Below are 20,000 nucleotides of genomic sequence, written 5' to 3' on the forward strand. Positions count from 1 at the left end.
AGAGAGAGAGAGAGAGAGAGAGAGAGAGAGAGAGAGAGAGAGAGAGAGAGAGAGAGAGAGAGAGAGAGAGAGAGAGAGAGAGAGCTTACAATAATCAATTACATAACAACTGTATGTGAGAATTCGAATTTGACTTTACAGAATAACAGCGCATACAATTATACTGAGAATATGAGAAGCTCAGATCAGACCTTCAGTGTAAGGAAGAGAACTGAGAGAATGTTGAGACTGGAAACGCGACTCTGCCCTTACACATTCCCACTCCATATTCATGTACAAGACACAAGTAAACTGAGGAGGGTAACAGATCTGAGGGAATCAGTGGAAGGATGCTGATTCGGAAGAGGAGAAGGAGAGAACTGTGTGTGTATGTGTGTGTGTGTGTGGGTGGATGGGTGGGTGTTGTATTAATGAATCTGGAATGGGTGTACGTGAGGAAAGAGCGTGGAGCAATATAGCATGTATTGGAGGCAGAATACAGAGTGAATGGAAAGTTAGCATGAGAGAATGCAAGGATTTTTTTAATATAGAGGCCAATTTGTTGCAGGGAAGGAAAAAGTTAGTGGCAGTTTCAGAATACATGGGGAGTGTGAGGCAGGAATATTTAGTATCGACTTGGTTATTTCTTTGTTTTATGGGAGAGTTTTCTTTTGGGAGAAATGCAGGGCAGTGAGAAATACAGTGTTCGATGGTAGTGCTTGAATGGCAATGTGTATATACGTGGTGATGGATGGAAGGTGTGTGTGTGTGTGTGTGTGTGTGTGTTCAGTTCTGTTTGCAAAATGTAAAGTTGTATTGATGGCCTAGAATTAGAGAATGAAAAATTACCTGCAAGGGATTGACAAGTGTAATAGATTTTGTTCGTGAAAAGATAAAAATAGGAGAGAGATGTGAACAGAAGTAAAGTGAAGGTTAGAAAGGATACAGTGGGAGAAAAAAAAGTTAATGAGTTTAACCCTTCACTGCCAGACATCTTTTTTCTCATAATCACGTACAATATTCTGACATATTTTTGCACCAGCCCCTCGTGTACTGCTGTAGTGTAGAAAAGATCAAATGGACCTGCCATTCTCCATTTGTGTGTGTGCATATAAACATTTCTATCCCTTAAAGTGTTTTGAACATAAAAAGATAAAAATAGAATAAAATAATAGTAATGATAATAATAATAATAATAATAATAATAATAATAATAATAATAATAATAATAATAATAATAATAATAATATCATAGTAAAGTGGCTAATTCTGCTCGTAAGGAGATAAAAAAATGATGTCAAAGTGAGCAGAGGTAAAAAGAAAGATCAGTTAAGTATTCAATCAACTAAAAATATAGCAATAAAAAGAATATTGGAATACCGTAATTGAGTCCATTGCAGGAACAGAAGCAAGGGGGTGATCGAGATATGGAAGAGAGAACTATGCAGGCGAGGGAGGTACTGGTATAATCCCTGCAGGGCGTATGGTGAAAGGGGCAGTAAACTTATTATACAAAAGAAGGTACTGTAGGATACTGTAGTTTAATATATGCAAATAAGAAGTCAGAACACCATGATACGAGAAACCGAAACGTGAGAAATGGCTGTGATGCGAGGAGAGAGAGAGAGAGAGAGAGAGAGAGAGAGAGAGAGAGAGAGAGAGAGAGAGAGAGAGAGAGAGAGAGAGAGAGAGAATAGTAAGAAAACTGCATAGACATGGAAAGTTTTTGTGTACAGGTAAGGGAGAGGAAATGGAAAGAAGGGGTTAGGAGTGGAGGTTGTAAAGCGGAATATATCGTGGTTGTTTTTTCTTGTGATTTGAGTAAAATGACTTATTGCGTAGATGTGGAAAGTTTCATGTGCTGATAAATGGAAAGGAGACAAAAATAAGAGACTGAGTTGTAAAGAAAATCCCCTCAGCTTATATTTTTCTTGTGTTGGGAGTATAAAAGACTGTAAATACTTAGCAAACTGTGTGTATATAAAGAAAGTTTGGTGTACCCGTGAGGGAGAGCAAGTGAAAATAAGCGATACATGTTGTAAAGCCGAATATACCTGGTTGTTTTCTTTGGCAAAGAAAATAGTGAGCATTAGCTGATGAAAAAGGTACACAGGTCTGCAGAATACGAGGAACTGCAGCAGATGCCAGATGACAGTCTGTACAGTGTTAGCGGGGCAGACTATGAATAACTGACGCAGAAAGGGGTGCTGGAACAGAGAGAGAGAGAGAGAGAGAGAGAGAGAGAGAGAGAGAGAGAGAGAGAGAGAGAGAGAGAGGACAAGTGGAGGTTGGTAGGTAGGTACGTGGACAGTAAAGACTTTGATCTGAAACACTTCTGCGCCGCACTTCCACCACACTTGAAAGGCTCTAGTTGAAGTGGCACGGTTTTTTAAAGAAGTTTTTACGGCTCTAGTGACAGATCAAACAAGATTTCTACATTACTGACAGGAGAAACAGCCTTGAGAACCCTGCTAGTCATCTCTGTGGCCTTTGAAAATAATCATGGTGAGAGCAAAGCGTTTTTGAGTACCGTTCTATGTATTTAAATAAAGACGGATAGGCAGGTAAACAAGCAGACAGGAAGACGGATGATTTGACAGCAGGTATGAGCAGGTGTGACGCTTTTAGTCTAATCATAGCGACGGTCGATTTTTGTGAGAAGTTGAGTGAGATTTGCTTTCCTTTCTCTTATATTTTTGGTCAGTTTTCTTGACACGTATAAGAAGAGGAGCAGGAGGGAAAGAAGAAGAAAAAGAAGAAGAAGAAGAAGAAGAAAAAGAAGAAAAAGAACAAGAAGAACAAAAACAAGAACAACAACAACAACAACAACAACAACAACAACAACAACAACAACAACAACAACAACAACAACAACAAACAAAGAAGAAGGAAAATGAGGAGGAAAAGAAGAAGAAGAAGAAGAAGAAGAAGAAGAAGAAGAAGAAGAAGAAGAAGAAGAAAATGAGAAGAAGGGGGAGGAGGAGGAGAAGAAAAGGAAGAAAAGAAGAAAAGAAGAAAGAAGAAGAATAAGGAAGATGATGACAAGAAGAGGAAGAAAAAGAAGAAAAAGAAGAAGGGCAACAACTACACCACCACCACCACCACCACCACCACCACCACCACCACCACCATAACAACAACACCCAACAAAAAAAACAAAAAACAAACGAAACCACAACCTCAGGAGGATCAATTTCCAAAGGGCACCGCAGATTCCAAAGACCCATAATAAGAGAAACACAGAGAAACACAGCATTACTTTCCAAATACCAACCTAGACACATATTCTCGTTTGTCTCCATCTCCACTTTGCAATACTCCACCTTTGGAACCAAGCCAGAACCAAAGACTACCGAGAAATCATCACATCAAGAAACTTACGACGTGGGGTGTTTGTTGAGTGGCCTTTGAAGTCTCATACAGTAACGAGATGGCCACTGACAGGCAGGAGCAGGAAGAACAGTAAGAGGAGGTCACTGGGAAATTCTTGACGTGCGGGGAAGGGTACGGGTTTGTTATCAGTGAGTGCTTTTGAGTCGTGGGTTAAAAGATATTAGGTAGATGAAAGTGGTGTTTGTCTCTGTTTTTTTTGTTTCTGTCTCTGTGTCTCTTTTCTCTCTCTCTCTCTCTCTCTCTCTCTCTCTCTCTCTCTCTCTCTCTCTCTCTCTCTCTCTCTCTCTCTCTCTCTCTCTCTCTCTCTCTCTCTCTCTCTCTCATTATTTTCCCACAGTCTTTTTTTGAAGTAGAAGTGATGAGTGTTGCTTCTGAGTGTCGAGTTATGACTATAGCTGTAAATTTTTTGTATGTTATTATTTTAATATATAATAATTTCTACCACATTTCTTAGGAGAAGGAAGAAAGAAAGAGGGGGCGGGGAAAGAACCCCTCTCCTTCATCTATTTCTTTTCCCTCCTTTTCTTCTCGTAACCCAATCTTATTATTAACTTTCATATCCCCCTCTTCCTCCTTCTCCTCAAACCCTTGCCTTCCTGACTCCTCGTCCTCCCTCCTTCCTTTCCTCCCTCCCTCCCTCCCTCCCTCCCTCCCTCCCTCCCTCCCTCCCTCCCTCTATTACTACCGAAATTATATTGTAAAAGCTGCACAAAAGTCAGTCGTTGCAGCGAAAAGTTATTATTTATATTTCCTGCACTCAATATAGAGCATTTACTAGAAAGCACAGTCATAATGCTAGAGATATTCCGCCATAAGGAAAAATACAAGAACTTAAGAAAACTACGGAAGCTGATAAGAACACAAGAGAACAAGGGAAGCTGCAAGAAGCCACCAGGCCTACACGTGGCAGTCCCTGTATAAAATGTATAAAACATGCCTACTTATTTCCACCTATCATTCCCATCCATAAACCTGACATCTTCACACAGGGACTGCCACGTGTAGGTCTGACGGCTTCTTGTAGCTTCCCTTGTTTTCTCATGCTCTTATTTTCATTTAAAACTCCCTATTGACTCAGCACTAATATTCTGATAACTGAGTCTGTTTCACTCTTCCCCCTCTTTATTTGATAACCAGTTTCTTCCTGTCTCTTCTTTTTTTTTTTTATCTATCTTTATATAGCTTCAATCCGATTTTTCTTGTCACTATTCTGATTGCTGACCCAGAGAATTTTGTATACGTCACCGAAAGATTGTGACATTAAAAAATGCCATGCTCTTTCAACACGAGCATTTTCAAAGATTACAGAGATGGTTAACCGAGTTCCCAAGAGTGTTTCTCAAGTTAATAATGTAGGAATCTTAATAATGTGTCACTAGAATTGCAGAAACATCCTTAAAAACCGGGTAACTTTAACTAGATCCTTTTGAAACTAGTGGAGGTGCGGCGCAGAAGTGGGTCGTGTCAAAATATGGGCGAAGAAGGCAAGGAACTCCTCTTTTATGCAGCATTGCTCTCTAGGAAGCGGCGCGTTCTCAGCTATTTGTCAACAAGGCGCGGCGGATCGGTCAGCATCCTCGAGGCGCCGCCGCTATAGACCGGGAACAATGCGGCGGCGGAGAGGCTGAGGGTGATGAGCCGCGTGGAGGAGGCTGACGGGGAAAAGTGTTTTGTGTGCGGCTCAGGGGGAGAGAGAGAGAGAGAGACAGAGAGAGATTTATGAATTTCTTTTTTTTTTTGGTTTCTTTTCTAGAGATCGCTTGGCTCCGAAGATTGGAACATGGCTAGAGAAAGAGAGAAAGAGAGAGAGAGATATTGGCAGATAGATCGAAGATTTTTATGCTTAGGTAACAGAGCTATAGAGAAACAGACAAAAGGACAAATAGATAAAAGACAGAGACAAACGAACAGACAGGCAGACAGACAGACACAGCCATATATAGAAACAGAGACACAAACAAAGACACAGAGACAACGACAAGGAAGCAAGAGACAGACAGAGGAGTTATCAGTTTGGACCACACGCCTCCAAGTCATTGCTTTCCATCCCTGCTAATCTCAGGGGCTGATTAAGTTAGTCAGTTGGGCACCCGTCACACTCAGGCAGCCCAGGCCAGTATAACGCAATCACCTGGCATGTGTGTGTGTGTGTGTGTGTGTGTGTGTGTGTGTGTGTGTGTAAAGTATGTATGTGTTTGTTCCCTCTGTCCTTATTTTCAGCTGCTTTTTCTGTTCTTTCTTTTCTTTCCGTAATTCTCTCTCTCTCTCTCTCTCTCTCTCTCTCTCTCTCTCTCTCTCTCTCTCTCTCTCTCTCTCTCTCTCTCTCTCTCTCTCTCTCTGCGTTTTTGGTTTCCCGTGTAACATTTTTCTTTAATCTTTCCCCAGTGTACGTCTGTTTTTGGTAGCCTTGTGTGCGTTTTTTTTTTTTTTTTTATCTTTCCCTTTTTCTTTGTTACTTTTCCGTGCAGACTTTTCCTCACCCTGCATAAGCTGCTTTTTTTCACTCCCTGACTTTTTTTTTCTTTAGACTCGTATACTTTTAGGTCTGTGCATTTTTTTTTTTTTTTTTTTGCCTTCATGTGTGTGTGTGTGTGTGTGTGTGTGTGTTGTGGCGACAGGCAAGAAGATGCTGTGATACAAGTGAATTTTGGGGTTCATAATTATGAGGATTTACGGAAAACGACATTTGTCACGACGAAAACTGCTGACGTCAATCAATCATCTGTCAATTTGCCTGATTATTCAACTTGTCAGAAACTTTATAATCGCGGGAAACTTTGGGCATTTGCTTCGAACAGCCTCTTGTCAGTCTCTGTGTGTATGTGTGTGTGTGTGTGTGTGTGTGTGTGTGTGTGTGTGTGTGTGTGTGTGTGTGTGTGTCAATGTTTGCTGTTGCTGTCATGTGTACGTAAATGTGTACCCGTCATGTGTACGTAAATGTCTTATCTCCAATGTACATATTAACTGTTTGACCAGTCCTTAGTGTGTGTGTGTGTGTGTGTGTGTGTGTGTGTGTGTGTGTGTGTGTGTGTGTGTGTGTGAGAGTGAGGACTTTTGGGTTTTCACTCTAATTTTTATCTATTTTTTGTGTTTTAGTGATTCGCTGGTGAGTAGAAATAATAACAAATGAAGTCAGAGAAGTAAAGCATTCAATTATTGCTCTCTGAAATAAAAAAAATGTAATGGAAAAGATTAAAAAAGGGAAGTTCAATTAGGTCTCTCTCTCTCTCTCTCTCTCTCTCTCTCTCTCTCTCTCTCTCTCTCTCTCTCTCTCTCTCTCTCTCTCTCTCTCTCTCTCTCTCTCTCTCTCTCTCTCTCTCTCTCTCTCTCTCTCTGTCCCTCTCAAAAATAGTAAATAAATAAATAAATAAAAGACAATAAAAAAATAATATTCCAGCCTCCATAATTTAATCGTGAAAGGAATGAACTAATGAATGAAGACACTCGTTACTCCTCGCTTGAGTAGCAAGATGAGCGGAGGAGGAGGGACAGCATAAGCACTCCATGTTCCAGAGTTAAGTCGTATGGGGAATGAATGTAAACTGAAGATAATTGCTTACTTTTGAGGGATTTGTGAGGTGGACAGAGTAGGGGAGGAGAGTTAGTGCAGCAGGTCTTAAGTAGCAGGGAAGGGAAGACGCCTTAGTTAACAAGAAAGTTAAGGAGATGGTCAGTTTAAAGGAGACGAATAGCCTTTGCTACTAAGGGACACTTGCTCTCATCTCGTGTTCCATGCAAGTCTTCGTGTGGAAATGTGTCTTTATTTATGTGTGTGTTACCTCTGGACGCGGTGGCCTTTTTTCTTTTTTCTTTAATGTTTTTATTGAAGGTAAGAGTTGATCATTTGAAGTTTCATGGCAGCTGTCTTTAAAATCACTGGAATTGTGTTTCTGTGTTTAATGAAATCCTCCAGTTTCATAAAATTCTTAGAAGCTCTAGATTATTTTTGTAAGTTGAAAGAGGCAACCCAGTTTTTAAGAGTTAAACACTGTAATGTATGTACACACATAAAAAAGAAAAATGTATCGTTACACATGCAATACGATACAAACAGGCACCAAGGACGAATCCAATGATAACAGCCTACTATCCCTGCGTGTGTGTGTTGCCGCTGCACCTGCATGAGTCAAGTGAGCGGCACTCGTAAATGAAGCATTAAGATTTGAGCAGGCACAGTAATGCTTCATGAAACACAGGCGGAACCTTAATCAAACACGCTTACCAACCCTGCCGAGACTACCGGCTTGTTCAGTGTTAAACTCGTCTGACCCCACTCTAAGACACTTTTTGGAGTGTGTGTACATCTACGGTCATTAATCTTGTAACGAGCCACCCTTAATTAGATTTTATTGACCTTTCTTTTGTTTGTCTTAATGCTTTCATTGCTATTTGTCGTCTGTTTCCTCAACCAGAAACCACTAAGTGACAGTTCCACCTTCCTACAGCCATCTCTAAGCATTATACTGGCTAGACATTGCTAAATTTTTTAATTTTTTATTCTTTTTTCTGTTTTGTAAGTGGTAGTAAAGATTTTATACAGTGCAAGGACCTCAAAGTCTGTTGCTGATTGGACTTTCTTTGTATTTCTTTCTATTCCTTCTCCTCCTCCTCCTCTTCCTCTTCGTCTAAAGACCCCTACGCCATACAGCACCTCAGAAAAACGAGCGTGAAGGATAGCTGGGCGCGGCATGAAGAGCACATAGGCAGATGAGTTGGGGAGGAGAGCTGGTGAACGGTTGGCCTGTCCCTGCCTGCGCCCTCCCCGTACTGTTCCTGCCACACGTCAGCCCTCCCTTTTCTGTTCATTCAGTTATACACCTTCATATCCGCCGATGTTTGGCTTCTCCTTCACTTCCCTTCCCTCCCTTCACCTAATACCAATCGCTGATAACGTGTTAAGGACGAGAGGGTGCTACTATACTCACCTGGCGAGGTCAGGAGGACGCAGCGGCCCAGCGATGGAGGAGGAGCGTGGACGGGGCAGCCTGAGGTGGAGGTCGGAGTGGGTATCGTAGGAGGACGGCACCGTCAGGAGTGAGGAGCGCCGCCTTAAGCCCCGCTGCTCCGCCCAAACATCATAGCGGAAGTGTCGGCCGCTCACGCTACGAGGGGACACAGGCGAGGGCGTGGAGCGACCCATGGGGGAGGTGGGCTCTCTGCAGAAGGGTGAGGTGGGGGTGCGGGCCATGGGAGAAGTGGGGGTGCGGCTAAGAGGCGTGGTTGGGGTGCGTGTGAGGGGCGGGGGTGTGCTGCGGGGCAGGGGGAGGTGGGGGTGCGGCGGAGAGGCGAGGTGGGTGGTGGGCGGGACTGGGTAGTGTAGCGGTGGCGGGAGTGTGACCGGGGTCGGGGGGCTGGGTGGGGCTAGGGGGTGGCTGGAGGGCGGCGGTGACGGCTGCCGCCTCGGAGTGTCCATGTCGTCTGGGGTGACGGTGAGGCGAAGGGTGACGACGCTGTGGCGGCGGGGGCGGCACGAAGACATGGCCGCGGCACCAGTGGGTGGGCGGGGCGGGTCTAAGTGCTACAGAGGACACGCCCGGGTTAAGTCCATTCTTGTGGATCCCACATGTCAAATTTCTTGCAATTTTTATCACCGGCAGGCGGCGGTGGCCGCAATGAAGATGAGGCTCTCATGGACTGTCCCGCCACACGTGCCCGGGACTAACACATGACGTGGTGTCGTTGGAATTCACCCTCCGCGCCCCACAGATTAGCAGGCCTGCCCGCCCTCGCGGTCTCCAGGCTCTGGCTGTCATGAGAGAGGCAACCCGCTGCCCGCACTGCCTCGCCTTCAGCAGCAGCAGCGGTGGGGCGCGGGTTCTGCGGGAAGAACAAAGAGAAATTATTAAGAGGACTGAAAGTTCCCGGAAGTGCACGAGCAGCGCCCGCCTTCCTGATCACAAGTCTGCGAGGACCCGAGCTGTAGGGGCTCGCAGTGCTCAGGCAGACCTATGTACATATTGAACGTGAGGGCTGGTGCAGCTTCCGGGACGAGTGGCTGTTGTCGGGACCTGACCAATAAGGCCGGGATGTGATCAGCCCAGCAGCGGCTCGACGGGGTGGCGGGGCGGCGGGGCCTGGTGGTTGCGGCCCTGGGGACTGTACTCTGTCCTCTTCCCTTTAATTCCTTAACGCGTCACTGCTGGGTTTTAACGAGTAAAACCCGATTATCTGTTACCTCCTTAGAGCGATTTATTCCTTGCAATTTACCAACCGCCAAGCAGCAGTGCGACCAAGAGGAGGTCAGGAACCCAGACGGTGAGCCAGCGGCGGCGGCAGTGATGGTGGTGAGGGTGGCGGTGGTGGTGATGTGAAGGCAGACAGCTCTCCTGGAAAGACAGAAAGGAAACTTGTCGTTGAGTCAGTATTACATTATGTGTGTGTGTGTGTGTGTGTGTGTGTGTGTGTGTGTGTGTGTGTGTGTGTGTGTGTTCGCGATCATTTATCAGCTTCGTAACTTCTTGACTTGCGTTAATTTCTGAATATAAGTTTAATTAACAAAGGAAGAGTCTCTCAAATGTTTGTTTATCATGATTTGTACATGAGTGTATTTACGTATGTGCATCCCACTTCAGTGTGTGTGTGTAATAATAATAATAATAATAATAATAATAATAATAAACGGTTTATTCTTTAGGCAGTCAACAAACTGAAAATGTACATTGGGTGTGGGGAAATACTTGACATTAATCCTGTGTGTGTGTGTGTGTGTGTGTGTGTGTGTGTGTGTGTGTGTGTGTGTGTGTGTGTGTGTGTGTGTGTCTGCAATCACGCACCAAGACCTGACGCACTACATTACCAAAATATTTACAGCACAAAATATTTACCTTACTAAATATTTACATAGTTTGAGACCAGAATAGGAAGGCAGGGAGGATGCTCTCGTGCGTATCTGAGAGCCTGGCGCCTTCCTCCTCCTCCTGCTCCCTTCCTCCCTCCCTCCCTGATTCCTGTCACTCTTCCCGTCCCTCCCCTGTCCCTGTTTTCTTTATCTCCTGTCTTAGTTTCTTACTTATTCCGTCTTCTTCCCTTCTGTTCATCACTTTCTTTGTCTTCCCTCCGTTCCCTCTTCTCTTTTCCTTATCTACTTTATCACTTCCTTACTTCTTCCGTCTCCTTTCCGTCTGTTCATCACTTTCTTTGTTCTCCTTCCATTCTCGCAACTCTTTCCTTATCTCCTTCCTCCGTTTTCCTTGTCATCTGTTCATCATTGTCTTCCCTCCTTTCTCACATATTTTCTCTTCCTTTTCATTCTCTATCACTATCTCTTCCTCTCATTCCCATCTGACCTTTGCTAGCGTTTCAATCTCCGTCGTCATCTCTCAGTTCTTCCTCCTTCCTCGTCCCTTCCCCCTTCCAGTCTCTCTCTTTCTCTCAATTCCTTTTCGACAACACAACGAAAAACGAAGGTAATTATTGCAAAGGGTCGCCTGTTGTGACTTATTAGTTCTGTACCGTCCACGTGTCCCGGCTTGCCTCTTTGTAACGAAGGCAATTCAACTATGTGAAATTTAACGAAGGAGAGAACAAGTTTACCGAGAAGTTATTGTTCACGCTAATCGATGTGTATTTTCTGTGTGTGTGTGTGTGTGTGTGTGTTTTGTAATTTGCGTCTATATAACATGCGTGTGTGTGAGTTTTTGTATTTTTCTTTTTATTGACGAATGCGTACACACACACACACACACACACACACACACACACACACACACACACACACACACACACACACACACACACACACACACACACACACACACACACACACATACATACAGACACAATTATAATGAAGCACTAGTCATTGTAGTTACGTGCTCATTATTTATTTTCTTTAGTTTCATCTTTCGTCACGTACCCTGAATAAAAAAGAAAAAGAAAAACACAACAAAAAGTTTAGATGATAATAATAATGAAAAAAAAAAGACAAAAGAACCAATTGTCTACTGGATCAATAATTGGCTCCTTTTCTTGCCTCCTTCCTTCTCTTCATTCTCTTTTCATTTCAACTTCTCTCATTTTTTCCTGTTCGTCTCATCCCTGCGTCAGTATCCTATCTCACTTTTCTCTTCTTCGGTGCCTGTTTTTTCTTCTTCTGTTGTTTCCTGTGCCTCTATCCCTGTCCACTCCTGTTATCGCTATTCTGCTCTTCCTTTTCTTCCTTCTCCTTTCTTTCTTTCTTTCTTTCTTTCTTGTCTTCCTTCCTTCTTTTCTTCCAACCATCCTTTCTTCTCTATTCCTGTCCCTTTCGTTCCTTCCTTCTTCCCTTCCTTCCCTCCCTGAATTCGTCCGTCCATCGTCCCTTCGTTCCTTCCTTCCTTCCTCTTCCATCCTTTCAATACACCCTTCATCTTCACTTCCTGTCTTCTGCACCCTTGTCCTTCAGTTCCTTTACTTGGTGCTCGTACCCTTCACACTTCTTCAGCCTTCCTCGTCCCTCCTCCCTCCTGCCTGCATATGTTCCTCGTAGCTCGTTTATTTAAGTATTTATTTACTCACGAGTGGAGCAAACTGGCTTTGTATTCCAAGTAAGAAGGTTAGTTTCATTAGTTACTTCGATCCAACTCCGCTCACAACGTCCCTTTTTTATCCTGCCTGCCTTCCTCTGGTGTGGTATATTGTTAGTCTCAGTGTTGATTGCATTGAAACGTTCTCTTGTTATTTTTGTGTTCTGTAAGCAGGTTAGTTTGTTTAATAGTTTCGATTCAGCTCCATACACAACCATCTTTTTTAACCTGCTTCCCTCCCTAAGTTGTATTATGGTGTTTGTTCCAGCGCTGTGTGTATTTAAGGGTTCTTTTATCCATTTATTATTTTTTTTTCCTCAGTAAGCAGGTTACCTCGATTCAACCCCTCACTACCTCGTTCTTATCCTCCTTGCCTCCCTCGTGAATGTTGCTGTGTTTGTTCAAGTGTTGTGTTTATTTAAATTGCTTTTTATCGGTTTTATTTTTTGAAGGTTATTTTATCCAACGCTTCGTCTATTGTATTTATTACGTTATATATATATATATTGGTATTGTTTCGTCGTAGTTCATTGTTATTTAAGCTATTTAAATTGTGCTTCCCATCTCTCTCTCTCTCTCTCTCTCTCTCTCTCTCTCTCTCTCTCTCTCTCTCTCTCTCTCTCTCTCTCTCTCTCTCTCTCTCTCTCTCTCTCTCTCTCTCTCTCTCTCTCTCTCTCTCTCTCTCTCTCTCTCTCTCTCTCTCTCTCTCTCTCTCTCTCTCTCTCTCTCTCTCTCTCTCTCTCTCTCACGAAACACTCAAAAGAAATCGCTCGAGAAAAGAGAATTTGGTCCGAGAGAGAAAAATGTAATAAAACTTGCAACATTTACGTCAAACAACTCTCTCTCTCTCTCTCTCTCTCTCTCTCTCTCTCTCTCTCTCTCTCTCTCTCTCTCTCTCTCTCTCTCTCTCTCTCGACGTAACTTTACTCGAAAAAATCAGCCACAGTTGTCGCTTCGTTCCGGCAGAAAATTTGAGCTTGACAAAATCTTATTCCGGGTTTGCATAATGTTGAGGAGAGAGAGAGGAAACGTTTAGCGGCGGAAAGATGACTCACGTGGATAAGTGTTTGGGAGAGAGAGAGAGAGAGAGAGAGAGAGAGAGAGAGAGAGAGAGAGAGAGAGAGAGAGAGAGAGAGAGAGAGAGAGAATCAACAGGTGGTCTATTCAGCTTTACAAGTGAAACGTGGAGTGAAAGCGGCACGTCAGAGCCACTATGCTTATTACATACGCATTATTATTATGATTACTACTGCTGCTGCTACTACTACTACTACTACTACTACTACTACTACTACTACTACTACTACTCTTTTCTTCTTGTTCTTGTTCTTGCTCTTCTTGTTCTTGTTCTTCTGTTCTTTTACTGCTACTAAATCCATATCCCAGTAGTAATAGTAGTAGTAGTAGTAGTAGTAGTAGTAGTAGTAGTAGTAGCAGTAGTAGTAGCCATTGTCATTGTTATTGGTGCTGTTTTCATCACCTTCAGACACATGCGTTCCTTAAATTTCCCTACGGAGTGGCTGCCTCCTCCCCTCTCCCCCTCTTCCACCCCTCTTCCCCACTCCTCCACTCCCCATGTTTGTTGATGGTGAACGTCACTCCACATCGTTACCGCCTCCTGCTGAACCCTAGGCTCTCTTCCCTCCCTCCCTCTCTCGTTCCATCCCTCCTTCCCTCCCTCCCTCCTTCCCTCCTTCCCACTCAAGCCCGCCTTTGTTTGCTCGCAGCCTGACAGGACTTGTATGTATGATTTGTATTATTGTTTGCGTTGTTTGTCTGGGTGTTTAGGTGTTTGTTGTTTGTTTGGTTGTTTGGTAGGTTGTTGTTGTTGTTGTTGTTGTTGTTGTTGTTGTTGTTGTTGTTGTTGTTGTTTATAAGAATGTTAGGCTGCATATGCCACTATTTCTTCTGCTACGGCTGCTTTTTCCTCCTCCTCCTCTTACTACTACTACTACTACTACTACTACTACTACTACTACTACTACTACTACTACTCTCCTCCTCCTCCTCCTCCTCCTCCTCCTCCTCCTCCTCCTCCTACTACTACTACTACTGCTACTACTACTACTACTCCCAATTCCACCTCTACCACCACCACCACCATCACCTTTACTACTACAACTCAATTCCTCCTCTTGCCGCAATATCGTGATCCATTCTACCCGTAGCAGTGTAGGAAGGGGGAGCAGGAGTGTGATGTAAAGGCGGCCGGGCAACGATTTATCTTCCTCGATCTTGTCCACAGCTCCCCGCGAGTCTATCAGGCCTATCACCCGCTGCCTGTCTGTTTCCCCTCCTCGGTATTGGAAACTTCGAGTCCAGGAAAAAATATAACGAATGTTTTTTTTTTCGTCAGTTTTGCGGGAAAAAACGTTCGTGATTCCTCTTGTTAGTTGTTTTTTGATTGGTAGTTTTTATTTATTTATCTTTTTTATTCGTCTTGTCTCCTTTGTAAGTTCTTTATGGCTGTTAGTTTAATTTATGTATGGAAGGAGCCAAAGGTATATAAAAAAGGGGCAAAAAATAACGATAAAAACAAGACCTGTCTATTTTCCGCTCTAGAAGGAAGTTAACTAGAGAAGAGACACTCCTGTACCTTTTAATTTTTGTTTTATCATGCGTAAAGACAACCGGTTAAGGGCACCGAAAAGGGGAAAAAAAAAATAATGATAATAATCCCTACTATTTTTTTGATCCCGAGAAAAGAAAAAGCTAACCAGTAAAGAGAGTCCAGTACATTCTAGTTAACATATTACTACACACCCATCACATCCAGTAACGTTCTGCACTCACTTCCGCTGCATTTAGCTTCTTTCCTTTATCTTCGCTCCTTAGATATGGTAAAAATTCATCTCTTGTCATGTTTTTGTCAGATTTTCACTAGATCAGAGGACTTAAGGTTGAGCGAGAGGACAAGTACAGTGTGAGTGAACATTAGAAACATCATATAAAAGAAGTAAGGGAAGCTGCAAGGAGCCATCAGGCCTACACGTGGTAGTCTCTGTATAAAACGCAGTTACCTATATCCATCCTGCTATCACTCTTTTCCATCAAATTTTCCAATCTTCTTTTAAAGCTCCCTATTGACTCGGCACTGACAACCTGATTACTGGGTCTATTCCATTCGACTGCCACTCAATTTGAGAACCAATTTCTTCCTATCTCTTTTTTATTATCCGGAACTGTACCACTCATCTCCAGTTTTTCAATAACAGCTCCAGTTTAGCCTCCAGGTACTCAAGTCTTCCCAGTGACCTTGGCTAACAGGAGGCGTTCACTTATGCAACAGTTCATCTCCATTAACTCCTTCGCTACGACACGAACCAAATACCACCACCAGTAGTAATGCGCGAGATCTTTATAAGCATCTACAAGAAAGAAGGGGATTACAAGAATAGATTTTGCAATTTCTACCGAGTTTAAAGATTGGAGGTTGCTATGGAACACGTAAATATGTCTCTGAGTGATTAGTAATTCAGGAAAGGTGTACCAAGTAGCAGTCAAAGGGTTAAGCAGACAATTAACTTATTAATTCAAATAGTATATATATCTTTAACCTTTACTGCTTGACAATTTTTCCCATTATCACCTAGCTCAAGATTTGTATTTATTGTAGTTGTTCGCTTTAATACCTGGTGGGGTTAGGCTCACTTACATGCTACCGTCAGTTCCTTCCATCCTCTGCACCTCCTCCATCCCGGCCAAGCTGCCCCATGTTTCTCTCATGTTTGTTACAGTTTCTTAAATAATTTCGCAACCTGGAAACAAATCACTTATACTCACTTTTCCATGTATTTGTGTCCATGCAAACTTTTTTTTTTATTTAGTTATTACGGTGCTTTGAATGTTAAAGGATAACTAAAGCATAACAATCTCATACCCTTATTTTTGTATCAGTCTTCTGAACAATACTACATCCCTGGAAAAGACGAAGAGAAATCACCTCCTGTTATTTCTCTTTTTATGTGCGCGTGTCCATGCAAACCTTTTATTTACGATGCACTGAATGTTAGAGGATGACCGTAGCAGTTAACTGGGAAATGTGTTTACGAGATAGGGGAAGACGGTCTAGTTTCCCGCGCCTCGAGTCTCCTTCATTGCAGATACACAGTCGTAAAGCCACAACGGTGATTTGGGGTGCATCGTTTCTAGTGGTTTATTGTCTCGATCTATCTTTGTACACCTTTCATTGCCTTTAAAGTTACGTCTTGGGTTCGGTCTCCACACACACACACACACACACACACACACACACACACTTGTCAGAATTCCAATAAAAGTGAAATCAAACGGATCGTAGCGACATTACATTTCACACATGTCAAAAAATAGCTGTATAGCAGGACTTTCGTTTTCCCCTGAGTATTTTTTTTCCAATTTTTTTCCCTCGTAATTTACTGCTGGAAGCGTATTTTTAGCTCCACTTGTCAGGATTCGACTGAAAACAATGTTACCTGATGAGGCAAAGGATATTTCTCATTCCTTTCCTTCTTATATTACTTTCATTCATGCCTTTGTTAGTTATTTTATATTCTTTTATCTCTCTCTCTCTCTCTCTCTCTCTCTCTCTCTCTCTCTCTCTCTCTCTCTCTCTCTCTCTCTCTCTCTCTCTCTCTCTCTCTCTCTCTCTCTCTCTCTCTCTCCGTGTCAAGCACAATTTGGCGTAGCAAGATCAATGAGTTCTATTTTATTACTCGTCGTCTGAATAGCGAAACAAGTGCCGCGATGAATAAACGATAAAAAGATGAATGGATAATGAAAGAAAGGATGAATGAATGGCGAATATTGATTGTTCCCCTTTCACGGTGTGTAGAATTAGTTTTCTTATTTTTTAATACTTAAGTTCGCTACACTGATGATGAGCATAAGAACACAAGAATAGATAAAGTATGGAGGCAGTAAAAGGCCTTGAATTTTGGCTCGATTCCCAACATGGTGCCGTTCTCCCGAGGTGTAGATTTACGAGTATTTGAACTTTCATACCAGTTGGCCAGTGTTTCGTCATTGTACTGAGTGTCCTGTGAATTCGTCCTAGTATGAGGTCGCGCATCTTGGTTTAAGGGGATACAAGAGTGGACGCCATAGTTTGCTGAAATACATAAGGCGTAATACTGGTTAGAGTGATGTTATAGAGGACAGGGTAACATACGTACATTTGGCCAAAGAAGCGGTGACATACTGTGCAGAAAAGTTTTGGACGCTTGAAAATAGTCTCAAGAAAGTTAACAACATTGATGTATACTAGCCGAAGATATGCAGAGGCTATAATATTGTCGTTTATTTTATTTTTGTTTTAGTTTTTTATCATTTGCTGGTAAAGATTTATAAAACTTGTACTTGTTTTATAAAAGGCTCTGCAGAATTCAAAACAATTCTTATTAAATGGTTTCCTTAATAAAAAGAAATAGAGATGTATGTAATGATAGTGAGTGATTAGTGATTAGTGGTACTTTGAGTAAACGCAATGAAAACTTTGAAGGGCGTCAGTGTATGTATGGAAACTCAGCTAGAGTGTTAGCCTGGCAGGAGACGCAGGAATCGTAACACAAACCTTGCACATTTTGCGTAAGATTGCATAACAACTATTGATCCTTGGCTTGGGAAGATATCACGTTCACATTGAACCACACCAAAGGTGACATTGCAGGTCTCGGGAATTGCTGCTACAAAATCAATTCTTTGCAGTTTACGAATACCACAAATCTTGCAAATTCTACTTCCTGCATTTGGTGGATGTAATTTCGCAGAGTAAATATCAAAATTTCAAAAGTAATGAGTAATTCTTATCCCAGATGATGCAATCGACACGCACAACAAACAACAATCTGCACCCAAGGCAAGAATCTGTGCAATAGAAGAAATAGTCCATTACTGACATAAATCTCACCACGACCTTCAGAACCGCCATGGCCTCCTGAGTTACGGCAACACTATGGAAGCAAACCTGAAGAGACGAGATTTACACAAGATATTTACCATAGCAGGATTGTACGTTTGACGAAGCAGAGAAAGGGAGAGAAAAAATGTAAATTCCAAGATGGAAAAGGAATGGGATGTTGGAAATATTATCGTCTCACCTCTTGAAAATACAACATACTACCTTATAAAAACCGACCTCTGCTGGAGTAGGCTAAGATTTTTGTTTTTCACCCTGTGGTTCTTGTGCGAGGCATAAGAATATATATATTTTTTAACATAACTCGAATAGTTCAGATGCTTACGAGACTTTGAATACTGTACCCAGATCCTGACTAGTGAATTTATAATGAGAAGGGAATCGATAAGGATGTAAAGTGACTATTATAAACGATGTGTGACTTTCTTACTGCTTCAAGGCACGTTTTCCTATTTTGGGGTCGTATCTGGTGTTCAATAACCTCTAGTGGAAGTTATCGGCTTTTTTAATTCGTTTTTGTGATTCTAGCGATGTGATAAGTCTCCACCTTTAATAAAAAACATCTGTATAAATCAGGCAAATCATCTTCGCATCCTTTGAAAATTTATTTGATGAGGGAACAAAGCGCTTAAGAAAATGAGCCTAAGTTTCCCTTCACTTTGTGTTGAAGCCTATACAATGTAAAAAGTGTAAAATTGTTTCGTTTCACTCTGTATCCCGTTTCACCCAGCTAAGAATATGAGTGGAGCGTCCATGAATAAGAGCCAAAGTTTCTCTCTGTGGTGAATAAATGCTGCTTGCTTCGTATTGACGGGTTAATTGTTAAGAACACGTAGATTTTTTTTTTATTTTCACGCTGTAGCTTTCGTTCATCTAGGCGAGAATATGTGTGGGGCGTCTAAGAATACGAGCCTAAGTTTCCCTTCCAATTGTCTAGATGCCGCTTGCTTTGTTTAGACGCCTGACACGTAAACTTGTTTCGTTTCACGCTAGTTACTCGTTCATGTTGCTAAGAATATGTATGGTGCGTAAGCTGAGGAGCTGACCAGGAATCGTGTTCAATTAATTACTGATGCACATGATTTTGCATCCTTAATGGTACAGAACATTTAGATTTCTTCCGTTTCATGCTGGAGTCCCTCGTTCACCCTGCTGAGAATATGTATGGGGCGTAAAGTAAGGAGTTGACCTTTTGGCCAGGCAGTGTGTTCAGTTATGTATTACTGATCTGCATGATTGCAGCCATGAGTATCTGAGGACCCTCCAGGTCACGTCCAGCAAGCAATAGCACCACTAACACCATAGAAGTAATAACAACACTAGCATTCTGGAGGTCCACGGGAAGTTTGGACAGAGTGGACAGAGTGCTTGCTGCTTTTCTCGATCCTAAAGATTTTTTCCCCCGTGTATTTCGAGATCTTTTGAAATGAGTCCACAGGGCATTGGAAGTGTCGACGTGGGGGAAAGGTTCAAGTTTTAGGAGGCCTGCTGGATAAAAACACTTTAGTTTATCCCTTTGTGTGGCGAAGCGAGCACTGTGAGGATTTCTGGAGGTTACATCCTCTAGTATATTGTTGTGGGTCAGCGGGAAGTCATTCAGCAGGCTCTTGATGTGTTGGACTGTCCCTAAACAAATATCACGGAGCTTCTGATATGTGTTAGAAAAATAGGAGTGAATATTCTTGCGTTCGCTTGCTACTCTTTCCGAAGATCGCCTCATAAGGACTGTCACGTGTTGGCTTGTGGACTTTTAGCATTTCCGTTGTGTTCTTGCGGTAATTTTTCAAGGAACAAAGGAACATTTGAGGCGTTCAGAAAGCCTGTGTAAAGCATGTGTCTGAAGTAAGCTGATCACTCCTGCTGGAACTGATTCAGAATATCTTTTTTTTTTTTATCAAGTTCTGGCGTTGCAATAAGGGTTTGCATCATGTATCCTTAACAGCTTCGTGTTTTCGTTAAGAATACTTTATGAAGGCCACAGAGATAATTGGTCAGGTGTTTTTCACGTTTAAGTTCTCTGAAAACACCCCTAAAAACTCCAAGAACTTCTACTTGTCTGATAAAAGTGACCGAAGGATGCGGACCAAGGTTTTATAGCACTTGCTAGGGATGAGAGAGAGAGAGAGAGAGAGAGAGAGAGAGAGAGAGAGAGAGAGAGAGAGAGAGAGAGAGAGAGAGAAAGAAAGAAAGCGCTGCCTCTTCCACCGAGAACAGCCGTGAGCCAAAAT

At 42.5% G+C, this 20,000-nt stretch overlaps 1 protein-coding gene and 1 long non-coding RNA gene across 7 annotated transcripts in view; one reads left to right on the forward strand and one right to left on the reverse strand.

The window, feature by feature from the left end:
- The window catches only part of LOC135093295 (GTP-binding protein REM 2-like), a 56,775-nt gene that overhangs the window by 30,462 nt on the left and 6,313 nt on the right, over nucleotides 1-20,000 (reverse strand). For 4 of the 5 annotated variants that reach the window (XM_063992425.1, XM_063992428.1, XM_063992424.1 and 1 more), the window contains exon 2: nucleotides 8,298-9,698. In XM_063992425.1, coding sequence (XP_063848495.1) covers nucleotides 8,298-8,851 — 554 coding nt within the window. In that variant the 5' untranslated portion in view covers nucleotides 8,852-9,698. The remainder of the gene's footprint in view (nucleotides 1-8,297; nucleotides 9,699-20,000) is intronic. The other variant, XM_063992426.1, reaches the window with a different exon arrangement.
- LOC135093298 (uncharacterized) overlaps nucleotides 1-20,000 on the forward strand; it is a 116,547-nt gene that overhangs the window by 23,643 nt on the left and 72,904 nt on the right. The window lies entirely within an intron of this gene.

The sequence above is a fragment of the Scylla paramamosain genome, chromosome 42, assembly GCF_035594125.1.
Source record: "Scylla paramamosain isolate STU-SP2022 chromosome 42, ASM3559412v1, whole genome shotgun sequence".
Classification (NCBI taxonomy): domain Eukaryota; kingdom Metazoa; phylum Arthropoda; class Malacostraca; order Decapoda; family Portunidae; genus Scylla; species Scylla paramamosain.